This window comes from Papaver somniferum, unplaced genomic scaffold (assembly GCF_003573695.1).
Source record: "Papaver somniferum cultivar HN1 unplaced genomic scaffold, ASM357369v1 unplaced-scaffold_33, whole genome shotgun sequence".
In the NCBI taxonomy this organism is placed as follows: domain Eukaryota; kingdom Viridiplantae; phylum Streptophyta; class Magnoliopsida; order Ranunculales; family Papaveraceae; genus Papaver; species Papaver somniferum.
The window spans coordinates 2,510,280-2,532,823 of NW_020644373.1; the positions used below are offsets into that span (position 1 = coordinate 2,510,280).

Below are 22,544 nucleotides of genomic sequence, written 5' to 3' on the forward strand. Positions count from 1 at the left end.
ATATCACAGATTGTGCGTTGAATCGATCAATTGGTAAATCCAACCTTTGGTTGTTGATTGAAATTGATTGATCCTTGAACATAGGTCTTTGGTACCGTTCAATTTATTTCTCTTATATTCAATCAGGCTCGCAAATTCTTATTTGTTTGTTTGTGGATTGAGTTGAGAGATTGAGATACAACTCTTTGATATACTTTTTTTGAGATTGAGTCTAACTGTCTAGTTGATTCTATTGAAAGTATACTGGAGTTAGTCCATACAGATTGCTAAGTGAAATATTGGGTGAGGTTGTTAGACCCCTGCTTTTTCAATTTCGATTCAAGCTTGTCTTGTTAAATATCTCGAAATATGATTTGAGCATAGATGTTCAAAGGTCCTTAACAATATTATTTCTAAATAATTTATTGTTCAGGAATTAATTTGTGGATCAATTGAAAATTTCCCATGCAAATGATTTTACCATTTTGGAATGTTTCAAACATCAAAAGAGAGAAATTCAGAACTTCTGATAACAGAGAAAGAGTTTGCTTGAATCTCAAATTATCTTAGCTTGAATTCTAAGTAAACCCCATTCTTGAAAAACTATAAATACAGATGCTTTTTCAACTGGTAAATTCAATCCTTGACACCTTGTATCCTAGTTGATAGTTAGAGTCATCTTCTATTGACCTAAGTTTCCTCTGTGAATCATTATTAGGTTTACGACTAAAAAACTTCGCTTTGGGGATTCGGGAAGCCAGGTCCGAATTTTTTTTACCTTGATAGTTCGTGTATCCTAGTATTTCTTTTCTGTTATCGACGTTCTCGTAATCTCTTTCAGGCAAGATAGATAGTAATCGTAAAGTTATCTTCATCTCATACTTTGTGATTCCTCAAGATGGATATCTGAAAACTATTCTTAATTGATAAGTTGAAGATCGTTCTTTTGAGGTGGTAAAGAATCCAGGATTCTCATGTAAGTAAGTGTAAGTGTTCCGGATTTGTGAGGTTTGCTAGATTTGTCTATTAGAAACATATTTTCAAGCCTTGATCTTTGATTTAAAGGGAAATCAAATAGGTTTATCTGTTAGAGATAGATTGGTATCAAAAGTCTTCACTTAGGTTGAAGCAACTCTTGGCTGTAAAGAACATCATCTAAAGGAATCAATTGCCTTGCGAGGTTCAAGAGACGTAAAGAGCGCGACTGTAGTTGAATCACTTGGAAGGTAGATTCTGTCTCAACTACATTCCAGTCCGAAGTCTGATAGTATGTTAGTGTCTGTAGCGTCTTAATACAGTTTGGTGTTCAAATCTGGACGAGGTCCCTGGTTTTTTCTGTCGTTGCGGTTTCCTTGTTGTCAAAAATTCTGGTGTCTTGTGTTTTTCCCTTTCAGTATTATATTTTTTGTCTTTATAATAGGTTTTATATAATTAGTATGTATTCAACCTTAGTAGATACGTCCATATAATTGTGGTCGATTGCGAGACTTGTTTCTTTTAGAATCTGTATCTTCAAAGATAGATAACAAGTTTATTATATTGGGCAAAGTTCCGATTTGATTATTTGGATACGACCAGATTGATCTAGGATATTGATTTTTGAGATCGTCCAAGTACTCTTCTTATCAATCAGGTTCACGGACTTCTTAGTATATACGTACCGATTGAAAATAGATAGAAACATAAACTTTACATATATATTATCAAGGATCATTAAGTTGGTTTACTTGCAATTATATTAGGTTTTGTCCATACGAGTTTCCGCCCGAAAAAGTTGGTAGTGTATTTGGTATCGTCTCCTTTTCATAAGTGTGCTAGAACGCCAGAACCATTTGGTAAGACATAGCACTGGTTTGGTCAAGTTGAAGGAGGCTCATTACATCTATGTGTTTGTCCACGAATGAGTGTCTAAGTTGAAGCGGCAAAAAAAAACAAGGAAAGCATGTGGGTTTTGTGTATGTCATATCAAGTCGCTTTAGACAAGAAGCAAAATAAGAAACACAAATTGTTTTCTTAAATCTACTAGTATGGCAATCGGTCGTCCCTGACATTTTACAAAGTAATAGATTTTCGAAGACAATCAAATCTAATAATTCATAACGTTCATACTAGTAGGTAGTCTTGGCTTTGGCTCATACTTAGTAACATAGTATAAGTAAAGGCAATCACAAGTCTACCAATCAGATTTCAACGACAGACTAGACTAATGTGTCAACATTGTTAAGAGGTGATAACAATTTACTGGGGAGGATATCAAATTCCATATAAAATAGAGAATTTTTTTATTTAGTTATTTTACTCTGAAAGGGCAAATTTTATTAAAAATCCAATACATCACTAAGGAAGTACTAGTATTGGTGTAAGCAAAGAATAAAAACACACTAAAATAGTGCCATGAGAGAAAAAAAAATTACAGAGACCTAATGAACAACAGCCTCCCAATTATGCAAAACCGTATTCAGAGTGATTCCTTCAAAAAATTTAGTGCTCACACACCAATTAAAGATCAAAGTGTTGACACTATCCTTCATATTTTCTATTGAATTATATCTTGCATTGGAAGCTCTTGAGTTCCTTTCAATCCAAACAGCCCACCAAATTACAAAAGCAAATATATCCCAAATCTTTGTTTTTAGACTTAAGTTTTTCTCTTTCTTTTCCCTCCACTCCCATAATGTATCCCTTACACTACCTTGAAACATCCATTGAAGATCATAGCCACTTAAGAAGTAAAAACAAATTTCTCTGGTTGTATCACAATGGAAAAACGAATGCTGGTTGGATTCAGCACTTTTCTTGCATAACAGGAATCCATTGACATTGTGAGTGCTCCTCAGTGAATCCATAGTTGGTGCAGCATTATAACAGAGAGTCCAGACAAAAAATATTACCTTCTGTGGTATTTTTGGATTTCACACACTCTTATAAGGGAATACAAGCAAACCATCATCCTCCAAAGACTTATAACATTCTGCCACAGGAAAAAAAATAGTGTCATTCTGCCAAATTCTATGATCCTGGCCTTCACCCATATTAAAAGTAGAAAGCAAATTCAGCAAATGAGCAATATCTTCAATCTCTGCATCCTTTAAGTTCCTGCAAAATGCAAAATTCCAGTTGTTCCCTGCATTAACATCTAACACTTCCTGAATTGTAGCATCTTGCAGTCTGCTAAAATTGTAAAGATTAGGGAACAAGACTTGTAAAGATTGTCCATTGAGCTACACATATTTCCAGAAAAGCACTCTATCACCATTGTTCACCTGTAAAGTTGAATTTTGCTCCACATGATTCCTACACTTCAAAATGCAGTCCACAAACTCTTACCAACTGACTTGTTTGTAGGATTTGGTAGAAAAGACTTCTCATTGCCACCAAATTTAAGCCTCAAAATTTTTCTCCAAAGAGTTTTTTCCTCATTTCCATACCTCCATATCCATTTAGCATGTAGTGACTTATTCATTAGCCTTAACGTTTTGATTCTAGTCCCACCACCTTTCTTTGGTAAATTTACCTTTTTCCAGCCAACCCAACTTTTCTTAGGTTTCTTATTCACAGAACCCCAAAGAAACTGCCTCATAATCTTCTCTATTTGCTTCTCAACAAAATGTGGAATTTGAGATAAATAGTAAACTGGCAAGCTAGAAAGCAAATTTTGAATCAACATTGGTCTTCCTCCTTTTGAGAGATACTTTCTTTGCCACATGCTCAACTTCTTTTGAAAATTCTGAAGAATTACATCCCATACCTTCACTGGTTTTGATTTGTTGCCCAAAGGAATTCCTAAATATTTCATAGGAAAAGAAGTAATTTGACAACCAAAAATAAAAGCAGCATGCATTGCATTCACAACATTACCCACCGGCAAAAGAGCATTTTTTTTTAAATTCACTTTCAAACCAGAGACCAATTCAAAACCCAGCAAAATATTTTTAAGATTGCTCACCTGATCAGAATTATCATCTAAGAATACATTCAAATCATGAGAAAATTGCAGATGATTGATCTCAAAAGCTTCAGAAGAAGGCTTGAAACCAGAGATTAAGTTCAATGATGCAGCTCTCATAACAGATAGTACCTCCACTATAAGAATGAATAAAAAAGGATGTTGGAAATTTAGGGTATGAAATCGAAAATCGATGGATTGAAGTCATTTAATCGCTTTCCTTAAAACATTATTTGCTCCCACTCGCTAAGAGTTTGTTGCGCGATCGAATGCAAACCGTTTCTCATGATACAATCAAGTCTTTGCGTGATCGGCGATCAACAACAATCGACGAATCACCCTTGAACTCTTCTTGGTATTTTACTACTCGTTAGAGCGAGAAGAAGTTAGAATCAGTGTGTTTTCAGGTTTTACTTGAACTACCTTTTATAGATTTCAAAGAGAAAAGACATGTCTCTTCAAAACCTATACGAGGAACCATCAACAGACTCATTATGGATTACATGATATCCAATCAGTACTTGTGGACATGTCTCTTCAAGTCCAAAAACTAAAAATGTCCATAACTAACTTATGCCTCCTGTGATTCAAACAAAATAGTAGCATACTTCCTTTCCGTCATCTGGTTACATTAATAACCAAATATATATTTAATCTAACTTATTTGGTTAGTGATTAGATATCCAACAAATCCCCAATAGATTCAATATACAAGTCCAACGAGTAATGTGATGATTTTATGCATACACAAAGGTATCACTAGGATTAAACTTTTGCTTAGTGTAAATGTTTCAAAGTTATGTCGAAGTTGATGGTGGCCTTCGTTTTAAATCTCTACTCCTGTGTGACACAACCGGAAACACCACACACGTGGAATAATCGATACCTTTAATGAGTTTGATTTTCGCTTAGCATTATTATGGCCTTCTGCTTGCCTGGTTTCATGAGCAATCCCAAAAGAATCTCACTGTTATGAGAATTCGATTTGTTTATCTCATATGGAATTCGATAGCATGTGCATATCGAATCCTGTATCTCTGTATTGTATACGGCTAGTTGGGGATGAAGTTAGATGATCCTTGATCGATAAGCATAAAGAAAAAAAAGAATATTTCATGTGCATTAATTGAAATAAACGTACAAACAAGGTGTTATAATTAGTGCTCTCATCACATATCTAACAAACCCTCGCCTCCCTTTAGCCACCTCGTCATACCTCATCATCATCTCTCTCCATCTCTCTCTACTCGTTTCTGCCAGTTTGGAATTCGCATGGGTCAGAACAATACAAAATAGATTTATAAGCCTTAAACCCAAACAAAAATCATGTTTTAGGGGTAAAAAACTTGATCTCTTCTTACAGATGGATGGAATCATTGAAACAATCATACATATATTTTGATTTGATTATCCCAATTTGTGCTGTCCCAATCATACCAGGTTACTAAAACAATACCAGCTGTTAAGGTGGTTGTTTTAACCACCAACCTTTCCTCCACACTCTTTGTGGACAACACTACACACACATGATATCCACCACCCTCGTCTTTTCATCTTCACCACAAACACAAGCACTCTCTTCCGTGGCCATGGACAAATTGAACTTTAAACACTAACCCATTTGCAGGCTTTCATTGTGAATTGAGGACGATCATGCTGTTATTCAACTTTCCAAGCATAAAGAAACAAAGAATAACCCGATGAACAATTTTCGTTGTTATCGATATTGGTATCGTATCGATGAGGGTCTTTGACTGAAACGGAACTCCCCGGTGTTTGCATTGAAAGTGGCGTTGTTGTAGACGAAGAAGATGATATTAAAGGCGGAGATGATGTAATTGCTGATGATGGTACGGAAGTTGGTTTGAATATGAATAATGCATGTCTTAAACCAGGACTAAATAACCAATCATGAACATCCCAATATACTTCTACTCTGACTTTATCAATAGATAATGATTCATTACCCCGGAATTTCCATTGCAGATGTTTGACATGAATTGCTAATTTCCCATCTATTTTTATCTCCATTTCTGGCTCAAATCCACCGCTACCACCATTAGACGACGAAGAAGAAGTGCTGTTATCACTGCTATTACTATTGCTGCTACCGCTGCAGCTATTGTTGTTGTTGTTGCACTCGATAGAAATCTCATGCACTCGACCTTTCTGATGAAATCTAGTTCTGGTAGAGAATTTTTTCTTGCCAAAAATATGTTCTTTTTTCGAGACTAGTATTGGTTCAATCAATGCTGGTCTTGAACTTGTCTTTCTATAAGCATCTTTCTTTCTATCACCAAGAACTAATACAGCTTCGTTATCGCAAACAACCGCGACATAATAATCTGATTGTGGTTCAGTTTCTCCATTGAATTTAGCAGTTCTAAGATTCCAATAGATTGAAACGGTTTTACCTTCGACTTGAAATCGACTGGAACCGTGTTTTTTCCAAAAATACCATGGTTTGAGCTCAACTTTACAATTGTATTGAGTCTCACCATTTGGTCCTTCAATGGAAACTGATAAACCATGGAGTAATAAATTCTTGCACCACGAAACTGTAATCAGACGACATTGGCCTGCTACTTTAGTTTGATATACTGACATGAAAACACTTTGACCTGATCTTGTTATGGTGGCTGAATCCTTATCATTCGATGAAAAACAAGCAGGTATACCAATAGGTTCTTGCATCATGTTTTTATGATGAACACTAAATAATCTGCTATATGGGTATCGAGAAAATGAATACAACCCGAGAAATGGAATTTAAAATGAATTTGGTGAACTAGAAAATATACATATAAGAGTTCTCCGTATGTATGAACACGGAGAGAGAGAGGGAGAAAGGGACAGAGAGACCCATACACAAGAGCCACTCACAGATGCTGCCAGAGAAGAGTTTCTCTTGACAGCAATATGGGTTAAAAATAATAATAATAAAATGAAAAATTCTTCAATTTACAAACTGGCAATTATAAGGCAAAAGGAGTAAGAACTAAGAAATAAACTTTTTATATTCCATCTTTTTTAATACATAATCTAGATTTTCATTCTTATGTTTTCTTTTTACCGCCAATTTTTTAACTTTTCAATTTCCTGTTAAGAAATGAGCTGTGGGTCTGGTCTGGTCTTTTCTTGCATGCAGTGAACCTGAGATTCACCTTGGACAATTAGACTTCCACATGAGACTACGTGCACCAGCTTTTGCGTATTGCGGATCAGTTGTTAAAAGGAAGTGAAAGAAACAGTTCTATCACAATTTTGAGAAGAAAAAAAATTAGAATTTCAAAGACAGGACAACTTTAGCATGTGCGAGTGGGAAAAGTAATCAATTCATATTAGAGCAAGTCTTATGGTAACTATTTGAAGTGTGTAAAAATCATGGAATGTCAAGTCTAGTGGTTTTTAAGTTGGGCTCTTTCATAGAAAATCCAAGCAAGATTCCACTGAACGCTAATAAGAATAGCGTTAAACGCAATTAAGAATGAAGCTATAAAAATGCAATTAAGAATTGACTTTTGCCTTTTTTTTATCCGTAGATTTAAAACGAGTTGTTGAAATCTAACGGCTGGAGAAAAAAACTTAATTCTTAATTGCGTTTTTTTAGCTCCATTAAAAATAGCGTTTCTACTATTCCACTATTACACTTGCGCTTCTATCCACAATTCCAAGTGCTGAGGTGGTGTGAAAGATGGAAGATGAATGAATTTCACCATAAGATACAAACATAGGTTTGGTGTCTTCCTGTATAGGTTTAGTCAATAATTGTAATCTAAGACTAGCTGTTGAGACATGAGGTAAGGTGGACAGAGAGTAAGGAGGATCTATGGTTGGCACTTATGATAAGGTCAAAATTATCAAGTCTTTTCCTATTCTGTTTGTTGTTGTTGTTAAGGAGAGGATGAACTTACTATTCAGTGACCTAGTGTATAACTAAATTTAATTATACAGTAGGTCACTTAATAGTGGGACGGAGATAGTATATTATAAGGAACAGTGGTGTTTTTACTGATCGACAGATATCTACAGTTTGGATATATAAAGGACGTTCCAGATTAGCAACAAAAGTTATCTACATTCTTGAAACTTAAAAGATGGTCCGGAATCGAGCCATTATACTAAAACAAAATGATGTGATTTACTTTAACAAAATGAACAGTCATCTACACTTTGGGGAATTAAACGACGTCGGTTACAGCATTTATGTTTTCCTTGAAACGTCTGGCTCATAATTTTGACATTGAATGTGAAAGGCGTTACTCTAATTTCGCTTCAGACGTTTCAAATCATTCTCATCACTCTTCGTTGGGAACTCTCAATCACCGTTTCCAAAATTCATATCAATGTCAATGGGGAGCCACTACTTTTGATTTATGAATGTCACATAAATCTTAATATCCTTTTCCCCATCAGTTTAGTATCTTCAGGATTTTGGGCTAGCCTAAAAAATTTCCTACCATTTTTTTATGTCATTTCCTTTGTTGATCATTGTGTATCTTCGTCATCTTCGAAAAATTAAGGTAGAAATTTCAGAAGTATACCAATAATTTTTGTTTCTTTTTGATAATAAGTTTCTGTATTTCTAATTTTTTTGGGGGGATTTTGATTTTCTTTTTTTCTTGGTAGGTCACAGATAACTTATTGTTTGGAAATTTTGGGTCTCTCACACTAGGTAAGATTTTCTACTCATAAATATGATTAGCGTTTCAAATCAATGTTGAGTAGAGGTGTAATATATCCCAACCAATTGTAAATTTTACTTTTTCGAGTAATATTTACTATAACAATACAAATGCAGGAAAGGAAGATGGTACCCCAGATCATATGCTTCCCTCCAAAAATGTCTCAATCCACTATCCAGTATAGAGGAAGGGAATCCACTGTGATTTGTATGTGGGTCTCTATGGAGTGAGAAGACACAGTAGATATTCCTCGAGTTTTTGTAATTTTTCATGTTTTACAAGCAAGGGATATATTGCATGGTAACTAGGTAATTACTGCTTTTTAAACATTTTAAGGATTTATCAAATGCAAAATTTTCTTTGCAGATTTAGAAAATTGTTTGATATTACTGAATATTTGAAATACTTCCTACTACATCTACATTCAAACGATTCTATTGAAGAGTCTGTACCATTAATTTAGAGTTATATGTAATATGCAGTGCATAAACATTAGTATGAGCGTAATTCAAGAGAATTATTAACCTTTTAACATTGCGTGATTCCTTATGATTAAAGCACAAATCTTTATCAACTAAAATTAACAGGGTAGACGTCGAACATGAATGGCAAAAGTTACCCATGCCTATGATCTTCTAGCCAGCAAATATAATGGATACAGTGTTGTGTAATTTCATTGGTGAAATTTCTTTTGCAGTAAGATATCATACAGCTCTGCGAAAATCCTCTGAGTCACTACTATAGCTCCTGCTTTGAGCTGCTGATTGAAAATGGACTTCAGGTATTACATTTGTGAACTCCAATGATATTTCATGTTTTTAACCTATTTTGAATCTTGGGTCTATCTTTTGTGACATAACAAAAACTTTTGTTTTTTATTAGCAGCATTGTTATAGTACGCATTTACAAAAAAAAAAAAATTATTATCCTCATGAACGTGCAATTTCAGGGAAAGACAACCTTGCCTAGTCTAGGCCTTCCTCCAAGCACAAAAGTCTAATGACCCAAGGGTCATGCCCTTATAGCCAATTCTATGGTATTTAAGTCTAAAATTCTTTAGATTTTAGTCAATGTGGGACTATTGTTTTATCTATTCAAATGAAAAAACAATTAATGGGCAATAGGTTTAGGGATCAAAACATAGTCCATGGAAAAATTGGTATTTTTAAAGCGTTTTTCTAACATTAACCTCATCTTGATATAGTACGATCAAACAGAGCAAGGTAGGTAACAAAAAATAACATACAGGTTCTTAAAACAGCTTATCAACCTCTTCTTAATTTCATTGCAATTCTGTTATAGCAGTACATCGACCTCCATTCACGTTCTCTTTTCCGATGATCACATAAAATTCTTATGAACCACCGAGATATATACTACAATGATTTGTCAAATCATCTCAAGATTGCAGCAAGGAAGACTGCAAAAGAGAATAAAAGATCATAGTTGGATCGTAATAAGCATCCACGGAATCGGAACTAAGATCTTTAAATGATCATGAAAAACAAACACTATTGATTGAGGTGGGGAATATATAACTGGATTCACATATGTTGAGATTTTGGCGGCCAAATCACAGATATATTACGGGTATCAGGTTAATACTAATTTGATTTGGCAAGATACTGTAGTTTATTTCAATGATATGGTATGTAACTGTGGTTAATAGTATACAGTTTATTTCAAAGATATGGTATGCAATCCTGATTATCCAACGGAGGTAAATCTGCTGGTTCAATTTTGAACTCGCACCGAGTTCAAAAAATTTCCCCACTCCGTTTTTTTTTAATAGGCTGGTTTTGTTTTTAGAGAAATTTTAGGAAATTAAGAAAACTAATCATTGAAAGTGGTCCTCATGACACTTGTCAATAAAAGAAGTGAAGTGAAATGGTCCCCATGACACTTGTCAGTAAAAGAAGTAAAGTGAAATGATCCACATGACACTTGTCAGCAAAAGAAGTTAAGAGAAAAGTGATCCCAAAAAATTAAAGTAACATTTGACTTTCCCAGTTAGGAAATCGGCCTATTTTTCTGCAACATTTATCTATAAAAAACAGCCTTCTAAAAAGGAACAGAGAGTATTAAAATAAAATGTTGAATAAAAGATGAGTACACATGCTCAGCTTCAACTTGTCAAGATGTGCCAGGTTTTTGTGGGTTTAAAAATGAAATCTCCCCGCACAACAAATTATTCATAAGAGTGGTATCTGAACTAAATAAAGCTGATACCTAAATACTAGCTAGCTGTGAGTAGACACCCAAAAGCAGCAAGTAACCTGCAATTCGTAGATCACAGGGGCAGTTCCATCCAAGTCATGTACATGACAACTTATAGCCACAATCACCATATGGAAGGGTGTATTGGTCGGCATCTTCAAATTATAAAAAGATGAGGTATCACCGAAGATGAACTTTTGGATTCAATAATGGCGCACAGATCCTACGATATACGTGGGGTCTTGATGTTTAAATGTTGTACTCCAATCTAGAACTCATGAGCTTGGTAGAACTGACAGTTGTAGATTGGTGGTACATTTTTGAAGTAGCAAACATCTTTGGTGATCCGGGACCGGGGAGAACGATGGAGAATGGGAGAAATGCCTAGAACAGGCGGCGGTGATGAAGATCGGCTACCAGTTACGAAGACTTTTTAGTATCATACTCACTAAATGCAACCCAACAAAACTAGAAATTCTATGGAAAAAAATTTCGACTGGATATGTGCGATGATCTCGCACACAGGCTTACGACATGGTACAGAATAAAAAATCCAGCGAAAAAATAAATTCTGGATTACGAGTTGTATCTTCTGGAGAAATTACTACAACAAGCTGGAAAAGAACCAAAAGGAAACTTCAACTCAATGCCACGACCGACGGGTAATTGGAGCGAATAAGGGAAAACAAGAGCGTCCGTCTAGGTGGTAGTTGGATTTAACAAGACAGAAGTTAAAAGCTAAAATGTTTTGTTTAATGATTGTTTGGCTGATATTTTACTGATTATGATCATATCATTCAACTTCATGGGTACACCTAGAATTCCATGCATGCAAAATAAAAATTGTCGCACAATAATTTCTCTGCGTGATTATTTTTAAATTCGCCTTCTCTTACTAACATGGACCAATCTGTTAAAAAATTAAGATTTATTTAAGATGTATAAGCGAAAACCGATAACAAAAACTAACCAAACCCCGTGAAGAGAAAAATACAAATTAACATACATTAATTTGTAAAACATATGTTACCGTAACAAAGTCTTGAACCCAATACGTGGAGTATCTTGAACCCGATACATAAACCTATAACAAAGGAAATTGTTCTTGAACCCAATACATGGAGTGAATATCTAAACACTATAAAAATATCCAATGAAGTTGCACCTAGCCATAACAATAACACGGCACGGGTCATATCCTAGTAATTAATAATAAAGACAGTATTACTGATTCTATTTTCATCTTCAACTTATTATTTATACAGCTAGCTAGTATTGTTCTTGATTGGCTACCTAATAACATAATAATGTGGAATTTCCACGTGAAGACAGTTCATCATTCTTCGGTGCACAAAAGTTATGAATAAATCAGTTAATAAAAAAAAACACGATATGTGATTCGATGAAACATGTCCGACAGAACGGGTAACAAACTAACAATATTGGTGAGTACCAAGGAGGAAAAGAGAAGAAAGCATTCTAATTTCTTATATACTCTCTCCGTCCCACTATTAAGTGACCTAGTTCAAGTTTGCACAATTTTTAAGACAAGCAAGGAGAAAAATATTTTTAAACACTTTTTGTAATTATACCCTTATGGATAATAAATAGTGAAATTTTGAAATGATTTATCTCTCAAATTACACCACATATGTTCTCAAACTTTGTACCGTTGAAAAGCATTTTAAAACAGCTACATAACGAGTATAAACATGACTATCAAATTATGCACATTTCTTATATTTCTTATAATCAATTAAAAGGATAATTTTAGAAATATCACCTTGTTTAGTGATATAGGTCACTTAATGGTGGGACAAAATCTAAAAGTAACTAGGTCACTTATTAATGGGACGGAGGGAGTATCCAGGTAGTTGGAGAACAAAAGAATTAGCGTGTGTCTTCACGTCATTCATAACTTTACAAGTAATGCACAAGTAGATCATTTATGGATGCTTTGTTTGTTCATCAAACAGTTTCATATGTACAAGGCACATTCAGCGATTAAAGTAGCAGAAGACAGTGGATGGTAGTCAATCATGTCATCTGTTGCATCTAAAGTGACCCAAGTCGATGATCATAACCGTGATGTCATCTAAACTACCCCTAGTAAGAGCAAGGTTTACAAGTTCCTTACAAGCAGATAGTAGTCCCCCACGAGGGGTGGTACATCTCTTCTTACAGCCTCCTTTTTTAACTTGTTTCGGGGATGGAGTCTTAATAATCTGTTGCTTGACCACCGATATTCTCATTGTTTTCGGAAGAGGACGAATATTCTCATGCCCAGGCTGACCCTCTTCTTCTTGTTTCAGAAAATCACATTTCGATCCTACCAAAGATAAATATCAATGGCTTCTTGATTGTCAACCTATTATCCATGGAAAAACAAAAGAGCCAAATTAAGATTTCCGATCAACTGACAAAATATGATAATACCAAGTTTACCTACCAAAGATAAATACAATACAAACAACCAAAGATTGTAGCCAGTATAACTTACATATTACAATTGTATAAAGAGAGTGTATAGGACACAAATAAACGTGATCCATAAATGACTACAGCGAATCACTCACTCAATAGTCTCTTAGATGGAACAGTTGCCGGATATTATTTGACTACACAGTAGAGAATGATAGAAAAAGCTAAGATACATGATAGGGTCAGTGGGGTTGCGGGCAACCTAAAGGTGTCCTGAAAAGGGACACTTATGCTTGTCTCGTCCCCTGCCATAAAATTTGTTCCATTTGTCCTGAAAAGGGACATTTAAATTTGTTCATGGTAAATTTAAATAAAAACATGCAAATCAAATATTGGACCATTGGTTGACATGCACTTAACTGGATGCTGCTGGCTGTCACAACTCTAAAAAGTCATAAGAAAAAATTAAACAAAAGCATGTATAGAAGCCAAACATGGACCACTACATTAGACCATGATAACGGATAGGGGGAAAAGTCAATAATAACATCACCACCAGCATCATATTATCCTTGACTAGTTTTTTTGTTTTTTTTTTTGAACCAGCTGGATGTAACCAGCACTAGCAGCCAGTTACCAAAACGAAAAAGCACATGGATGCCTAAAAGGAAGATTGTAAAGAATAACAGAAAAGGGGAAAAATGAAAAACAGTAAAAGGAATAAGCAGAACAAAAAGAACTTTCATAAATGGCTTAAAAAAGATAGCTTCCTAGATTCACGTTGGAGTTGAACAATTTTCGGAAAGAATAAATTTTCTCTTCAACACATGCATTTGAGTGTACACACACACAAACGGATCCTCTCTACACAATGTTTGAGGTTCTATGTATAACTACTTTAGCCTAATCAAAACCGAAAATGATTTGTCTACAGGGGACAAAATCCCATGAAAAATACCGGTAGAGACAGATCATGTGGGACCCATGGTGGGTAATGCCCACCCCCTGCTAATCCCTATTGGGGGCCACGGGGCTGTTTTTACCGGGATTTTTCACGGTAGAAATTTTGTGTCAATGTAGCATCACTCAATTAAAACAAGGAAGAGCTATATTCTACTAACCTTTTCCCAGAGTCCATCCGAGGCTAAGACAAGGAATTCCATGTCTGGAGTCAAAGGCAAGATTTTTGTATCAGGTTCAGCCACTACCCATTCCTTCAGATGGACATCTCCAATACTTCTTGAAACAGAAAGGATACCATGAACCCTCCAACCACCTCTGTGAATCTCCACGTATCCTCCCTATAGCATACATTCAAAGGCAAGAAGCGTAAAAAAGCTTTTCTAACCCTTTAACCTTCAATGTAAACATTATTGAGTTTGCGTAAACCATACACTACCTTGCTTTCTATTCTGTTCCGCTCATCTTCTCGTCGAGCTATGTCGTCCGTCGTGAGAGCTTCGGCCACACCACCTCTACACAGAACAGCCCTGCAGTCCCCCAAGTTTGAGACAGTAATGTCCTCCTCCTCAATAAGGCAAGTGACACAGCAAGAACCACTGCTTAACAAATGTAAGATTAATAAACTGAAGGGACACTATGTTGGAAAACGATTAATAAAAAATAAATTTTTAAAGTTTTAATAAAAATTATAATTTATTGTTTTCTTTTGTGAATGAAACTTATTAGTCCCACATTGTGGAGTTTCCAATTTTTAGTAGTTTTAAGAAACAATATAAACCTTTTAGTCCCACATCGGGGAGTTTTTCTTCTTAAGTTGTATTTGTCAATTATATAAACAAATTCACTACTTTTGTAAAATCTATGGGAAAGGGATTGCTCTATATTTGGAGGGACCCCTAAGGAAAAAATATTTTATATTGTTTTCTCAAGTGTTCCATATTTTCCTTTATGGTTTTTTCGGAGTTGCCAAGCTCAAGTTGAGCATCTACTACATATGCTAGTAGTAGGTGTAGCAGGGTGTTTTATCCTGGAGATATCCGTCCTGTAGGGCTATAGCATCACTCTTGAGTGTATCCGGGCGTTAATGTCTTAAGGGCAACGTGTTGAACACGTGACTCACTCTGTTTTTCCAAAGTTTTGCCTTGTTGCTGTTGCGGAGATATGGGGAGCTCGTCCGTTTCATCAAATCGATCACTTCCATTATAAAGGAGCTAAGTATCAATAAATTTTGCTTATTTGATTTTTCCTTGTTTTTGATTATTGCACCCAACAATCTTAAGACATTATAATTTGTAATAATCGAAAATGGTTGATTGGTTTGTGAATCATGGATGTTAATTGTGGAGTGAAAAACAAAAACGAATTTTTGGTCAGCTGTATAATTTCGAGTTTATCTCTTAACATAGAAGGAATTTAGATGAACCCTTTTGACACAACGTAGTAGACATCCTGATAGTTACCCACGTAAAATTTCAGAATTTTTGGAGTTGTAAAAGTATTTTTTTGAAATTTTACAAAACAGAGAAACGTTCCTGAAAAATTCTGACGGGCAGAATTTTGTTGTTAACTAAAGTAGTTTTTAGGGGTAACCATGAGTTTTTTGATATGGTGGTTCAAGTGAAGTTTATAAATCTATATATTATCTTCAAAACTCATATTTTATCTAAACTAAGGTTTGTGAGATGTGGTGTATTAGGTGATTGGGAAATTACCATCTCCGTGGTCAGAGTATAAACGAAGCTTGTGACATGAAATTGAAAAGGAACATGGCTACCAGGCGCATGTGGATGAACACAAGTCTTCCAAAGCTGACAAATGCGAGAACATCAAACACAACTCTAAGCGTAGTCTTCATAAGAAAGGTATGTTTCGTAAAACTGAATCCGGCATTACTTTAATTAAGGGTGATTGTTGTGTTTGTAAAATTCCTGGCCATACGGCCGTAAAGTGTAGACAACATAAAACCTTAATAAGTAAAAAGTTAATGCTAATTTAGTTGAAACAAATTAGAACGAGTTCATTGAGATGTCGGAAGTTATTTTAATAACCAATGTGAGAGACTGGTGGGTGGATTCTGGAGCCACTAAGTATGTTTGTTGAAACAGAGACATGTTCACCTCTTATCAGAGGATAAGGGATGTAGAGAAACTCTATATGAGTAACTCATCTGCGACAGATGTTGCATAAAAGGGAACGGTCGAGCATAAGCTCATCTCTGTAATATTCTCACACTGAATGAAGTTTTCATGTTCCGAGCATATGAAAGAATCTTGTATCTTGTTCTCTTGAAGATGGTAAAAGATTGAAGATCTTAACTAAATGTAGAAAACTTGTTATAACTAAGGGCATTGATTTTTTAGGCAACAGTTATAGGACTTAGGGTCTATATAAGTTTAAAGGAAAATCTGATGAAGTGAACATAGTTGATTCTTGTGCTTTCCTTTGTGTGTCTTTGAATGTTTTGCATGGTAGACTTGGAACCGTAAAATTATCAATGCATAAACTGCCTAGCATAGGCTACGTACCCAAATTTAGTTTGGATCTTGAACACAAAAGTGAAATGAATATGCTATAAAATCTTTTAGCACAAATGTTCAGTAATTCTAAGCCCTTAGAATTAATTCAGTTAGGCCTAGTTGACATGAGTTCAACCCAAAACCACTATGGTAAAAGATGGTTTATAACTTTCGTGGATGATTGTACGAGGTACTATCTTGTATACTTTCTTAGGGATAAGGATGATGCCTTAGAAGCCTTAAGATGTATAAACTTGAAGTTCAAAACCAATTAGAAGCCTTGAACATAACAATGTATCCTTAAGAAGATGATAATTCCATGTTGATTAGTTCAGGATTACCTGCGGGGGGGGGGGGGGGAGGCAGTCCTCTTAACTAGTATATCTTGAATATAGTACCCTTAAGGATAAGATGAAACTCCATATGATTTATGGAAAGGTAGATGACCTTCTTATGAATGCGTCAAAGTGTGGGGGTGTTTGACTAAGATTGTCATTCCTCTTCCTAAAAGAACTAGATAGAAACCAAAAATGTTGATTGTGTCTTCATATAGGGTATGCTGAGTATACTTCTACATATAGATTTTTGGTTGTGTGTTCTGATTTTTCATACTTTAGTGTGATTTTTCTGACTTTGTTGTGAATACTATTACATAATCTAGGGATGCTGAGTTCTTTGAACATGTTTATTCTTAAACCTGTACCTCATTAGAGATGTGTTGTTGATCCCCTAGATTTATTTTCAAATAGTCAGAACTTATCTTAAAGGAAGATGAAGTTAAGGTTGAGCCTAAGAGAAGTAAAACAATTAGACTTGAGACTTCTTATGAAGCCGACTTCATAACATGCCTAGCTTAGTCTAAGCCCTGTACTTGTAAAGAAGCCTTGATATCTACTGAAACCCCATTATGGTAAGAAGCTTCATTTAGTGAAATGAACTCAGTCCGTCGGAACCTGACTTGGAAGGTTTCTAGTTTACCTCCAGAGAGTAAGACCATGACATGTAAATGAGTATTTAAGAGGAAACATTAGGTATATGGAACTGTGGAAAAATATTAGGCTAAGTTGGTAGGTAAAGGCTATAAACTAAAAGAAGGTGTATATTTCCTTGATTCTTATTCACATGTGACGAGATTTACTTCCCTTGAGATGCTAATTGTTATTGATGTTATAAACAAATTAGAGATACATCAGATGGATGTTAAGACAACTTTTCTAAAATCGTGAATTAGATAGAGAAATTTACATAGACCAACTTGAGGACTTTGTAGTGAAAGGTTATGATGACAAAGTTTGTAAGTTGAACAAAATTTTGTATGGTTTATAAAATAAGCACGTAAACAGTGACATGAAAAATTTGATCATGTGATAATGTGTAGTGGATTTAAGTTAATGAATCTGACAAGTATATTTACAAGTAACTTGTTAAGGATGCATGTGTGATTGTATGCTTGTATGTTGATGATATGCTTATACTTGATACAAACATAGATGTGATTAATTCCACTAAAAACATGCGCTGAATGAGAACGTTGACTTGAAAGACTTGGGCCCTGTTGATGTAATCTTAGGGATGAGGATTAGAAAATAATCTAATATATGTAGTCTTAGTTATTCTCATTATGTTGAATTTGTACTTAAGAGATACAATCAGTGTGATTGTAAGCCTGTTTGTAATCCGTACGATTATTCTTGTAGACTCAAGAAAAAAGGGTAATTGAGTATCTTAACTTGAATACTCAAGAGTTATAGGATGTCTGATGAATTTAATGAACTGTAAGAGTCCAGACATTGCCTATATTGTGAGTAAGTTAAGTAGATATAATTATAGTCCAGAGCAATAGCATTCAGATGCACTGAGTAGAGTATTATGGTACCTAAAATACTATATTACCTTTATTTGATTTATGAAAGGTATCTTGATGTCCTTGAGGGACTTTGTGATATAAACTGGATAGTTGACTCAGAGGAGTCTAAGTCTATGAGTGGATGTGTTTCACTCTAGCATGAGGGTTTTTTTTTGGAAGATTTACAAACAAACATATATTGCTCAATTCATTATGGAATCTGAGAGTATTGAGTTAGATAAAGCACGAGAGGGGGGCGAGTGCCTAAGATGCTTTTTTAAAAGACAATCCTCTCTGGCATAGGCCTGTGCCAGCTATAATAGCTAAAGCTGAAAATAACTAATCTCAATCGGCGTTATTTCCATTGATTGGATAAAGTCCAAGGAGAATATCGCGCAACCTTTGACGAAAGGTTTATCCCAAGAGATAGTTAGAAACGCATCAAGGGGGAAGGGGCTTAAGTTCATGAATTAAACTTTCCATGAAGGATACTCAACCTTGTTGACTGTAGATTCCAAGATCAAGGTTTCGAATGAGACAACTAACTTATGGTGGGTAAAGGTAAACGCTATCAGAGAATTTTATTCTCTGTCCCTTCCCTATGGTGTAGACGTGATAGTGTGACTGCATGTGAAGGATGACTTTTAAGAAGTCTTAATGAGTTTTATAGTTTCAATTTAAGATCGAAGTGGGGTGTATCAGTAACACTCTTTATGGAAACTCACCTATCTGAATGAGGAAGTGGGCCACTTCCTATGAGAATATGAGCTTTGATTCTCTAGAGCATTCTGAGAAACAGGATATGTTCAGGGCCAAATTGGACAAAATGGCACGAGCTTGGCAGAAACCTTGGAGATATCAACCGTGGTTGTTATCGCGAATTACATCAAATGCTAGCAGTTCAATACATAGTTCACTGTCTCTAGCAAGTAATTCCGGTAATATCTCACTAAGCAAAGGTTCAAAACCTCATGGACACCTCTGCCTAAAATGGTATTTCCTGCGCTTTTTATGTGATTTTCGTTTTGATGGTTTTGGTATTACTGGAACTTAGAACCTAAAGGTCACTAAGGGTTCACTAGTTCATTCTTTTTCACTTTGATGAAAGATACCTATAGTCTCACCATGTGAGAACTAAAGATGAAAGCTCTCAATACTATTATGATTTGTGCAATCCATGGTATGACCCTGGGGTCAACACACTTTTGTGTGAGGGAGAGGACGTAGAAATGACTAGTATGATTGCAACACTTGCACGATCAGTCTTTTTGGATCGTGAGATTGAGATGTTGATTTACCAAGATCTATCTGTGTTTTCATGTTTTATTGAGTTTTCATTCATGTGGGGGATTGTTGGAAAACGAAATAAATTTTTAAATTTTTAATAAAAATTATAATTTATTGTTTTCTTTTGTGAATGAAACTTATTAGTCCCACATTGTGGAGTTTCCAATTTTTAGTAGTTTTAAGAAACAATATAAACCTTTTAGTCCCACATCGGGGAGTTTTTCTTCTTAAGTTGTATTTGTCAATTATATAAACAAATTCACTACTTTTGTAAAATCTATGGGAAAGGGGTTGCTCTATATTTAGAGGGACCCCTAAGGGAAAAAACATTTTATATTGTTTTCTCAAGTGTTCGATATTTTCCTTTATGGTTTTTTCGTAGTTGCCAAGCTCAAGTTGAGCATCTACTACATATGCTAGTAGTAGGTGTAGTAGGGCGTTTTATCCTGGAGATATCCGTCCTGTGAGGGCTATAGCATCACTCTTGAGTGTATCCGAGCGTTAATGTCTTAAGGGCAACGTGTTGAACACGTGACTCACTCTGTTTTTCCAAAGTTTTGCCTTGTTGTTGTTGCGGAGATATGGGGAGCTCGTCTGTTTCATCAAATCGATCACTTCCATTACAAAGGAGCTAAGTATCAATAACTTTTACTTATTTGATTTTTCCTTGTTTTTGATTATTGCACCCAACACACTACAATCAAAATTTAGTGGATCTATTTGCATATAACTCGAACTAAAATTCAGACAAGATAAAACAGAGTCCACGAGCTCCAGAAAACATTCTTATATGGATAGAAATGCATTATGAAACTAGATATGAACATCTAGTTATCAATTAACATCAAGGTGTCTAAGTATTCCAGGAAGAACAAATTTATGTAAACATCAATCACAATAGAGCATTGCTTATAATAAGTTCACATAGACATCAATTTTTGTATCAAGAATCTATACCTACAAATGCCATAACCCAGAGTGAACCACACATGCAAATACATTAAACCAACAAATGGATGGCACCCCGATTGCTGTAAACTGAAAACAACCCCAGAAAACGTTCTTATATGGATAGAAATTCGCATTGTGAAACTAGAAATTAACATCTAGTTATCAATTAACATCAAGGTGTCTAAGCATTCTATGATGAACTAATTTATGTAAAATCAATCACAACAATGATTTTCTTATAATAAGTTCACATAGATGTCAATTTTTGTATCAAGAATCTATACCTACAAACGCCATGGTGAACCAATTTATGTAAACATTCTATGATGAACTAATTTATGTAAACATCAATCACAACAATGATTTTCTTATAATAAGTTCACATAGATATCAATTTTTTTATCAAGAATCTATACCTACAAATGCCATAGTGAACCACGCATGTAAATACATTAAACCAACAAATGGATGGCGCCCTGATTGTTGTAAACTGAAAACAACCCCAATATACACCCCTGCCAATAAGGACAACTTTTGGGGCCTGGAGAGCCTGAACTAGTTACTTCAATAGATAATTCCAAATTTCAACATACAAAAACTCCCCCACAGCGACTAAAACACAATGTTAAAAATGAGACTATGCCAAAACCGGGAACGCTGAATACTCTAATTTACATGATATACAAGAAGATACTAGTTGATATCAAGAACTATAGGTATGCCCTTTGCAAGTAATCAAACCTGTTTCAAGAATTCTTGATCCGTTTTCAGATATCCAGCTTTAATAGCTTCCTTCTTTCCTGAATCTCCTTCTGAATTCTCCATCATTTCCATTATATTCTTGTGTAAATTCTCTGCAACAAAGTCTGACGCTTTTCTACCACCATGCCCATCATAAACCCCCAAAAAACCCTAAATTTACCCAAAACAAAAACCCATAATCAATAGTCCTTCTTTTCAAGAAAATTATAAATGAAATTGCTGAAATTGAAAATCCTTAACATAAACACATTTACCTTCTTAGGGTTTCCATTAAAACCCAGAGCAATCATATGAGTATCTTCCATGTTCTTCTTCTTTCCTTTAATAGAAAAAACCCCAACTCCTGGTTCAATATACTCAACAATCCTATTTTCTACCTTATTATCATTGTTAAAATCCCTAATTCTAACCTTGTCTACCTGAATTTCCTTCAAGACTGAAGGTATTTGTATCTTTGGTGGTCTTTTTCTCTTCAAGGATATACCTCCACTACTCAGATTAGGTTCAATGGTGCTCTTCTTGGTATCTGTAGAAAACAAGATTTCATTTTTAGGGCAAAAATGTTGAAAGGGATTGTTATTCTCGTCCATTGTTGAAACTATACTCGGCATTGCTTCGCCGAAAGAGAGAAGAGAGAAAGAAAGTTACAACGGCTATAAAAATGGAGTCTTAGAGAAAGAGATTTGCAAGGCGAAAGATTAGGGTTTTGGGTCAAAAGGTTTGAACTTTGGATCGAGTTTTTCGTGGGAAGAAAAAAGAAGAATTTTACCAATGGTCTTAGATTAGATTCGGATATCTTTTAATGAGTCGGTCTAGAAATTTTGACGGCGAAGATTTTGTCATTTCATTCTTGAGATGACTAATCGTTTTTCTTTGACTAGGGGTGTCATTGGACTCGAGGGCACCCGATCAATTACCCGAAACCGGATCATTGGGTTTCAGACTTTCAGTTCTAATTCTAGTGATCTACT

The 22,544-nt window shown here is 35.1% G+C and overlaps 2 protein-coding genes and 1 long non-coding RNA gene across 3 annotated transcripts; 1 reads left to right on the plus strand and 2 right to left on the minus strand.

Annotated features, from left to right (window-relative positions):
• Positions 1–5,584: 5,584 nt before the first annotated feature.
• On the minus strand, positions 5,585–6,622 carry LOC113342006. Its single transcript, XM_026586675.1, has one exon. It carries the CDS (start codon positions 6,620–6,622, stop codon positions 5,585–5,587), a length of 1,038 nt encoding a protein of 345 aa, XP_026442460.1.
• A 1,716-nt stretch (positions 6,623–8,338) lies between these two features.
• On the plus strand, positions 8,339–8,848 carry LOC113341980. The gene is made up of 3 exons (XR_003356300.1): positions 8,339–8,448; positions 8,562–8,600; positions 8,727–8,848. It is a non-coding gene; the product is annotated as an uncharacterized LOC113341980 (long non-coding RNA).
• A 4,308-nt stretch (positions 8,849–13,156) lies between these two features.
• On the minus strand, positions 13,157–22,184 carry LOC113342007 (probable protein phosphatase 2C 14). The gene is made up of 6 exons (XM_026586676.1): positions 21,828–22,184; positions 21,553–21,723; positions 19,459–19,466; positions 14,648–14,810; positions 14,370–14,549; positions 13,157–13,195 (listed from the first exon to the last, which is right to left on the minus strand). The coding sequence occupies exons 1-6, from the start codon at positions 22,182–22,184 to the stop codon at positions 13,157–13,159; spliced, it is 918 nt and encodes a 305-aa protein (XP_026442461.1).
• Positions 22,185–22,544: the final 360 nt, after the last annotated feature.

What these genes read in the sequence shown, in the direction of transcription:
- LOC113342006 (XM_026586675.1), bottom strand. Translation starts at nt 6,622, where the DNA reads ATGATGCAAGAACCTATTGGTATACCTGCTTGTTTTTCATCGAATGAT.
- LOC113342007 (XM_026586676.1), bottom strand. Translation starts at nt 22,184, where the DNA reads ATGCCGAGTATAGTTTCAACAATGGACGAGAATAACAATCCCTTTCAA. An exon ending in TTAATGGAAACCCTAAGAAG is followed by an intron (nt 21,724 to 21,827) that starts GTAAATGTGTTT and finishes GGGTAAATTTAG; the next exon opens with GGTTTTTTGGGGGTTTATGA. An exon ending in CGGATGGACTCTGGGAAAAG is followed by an intron (nt 13,196 to 14,369) that starts GTTAGTAGAATA and finishes CATGGATAATAG; the next exon opens with GTTGACAATCAAGAAGCCAT.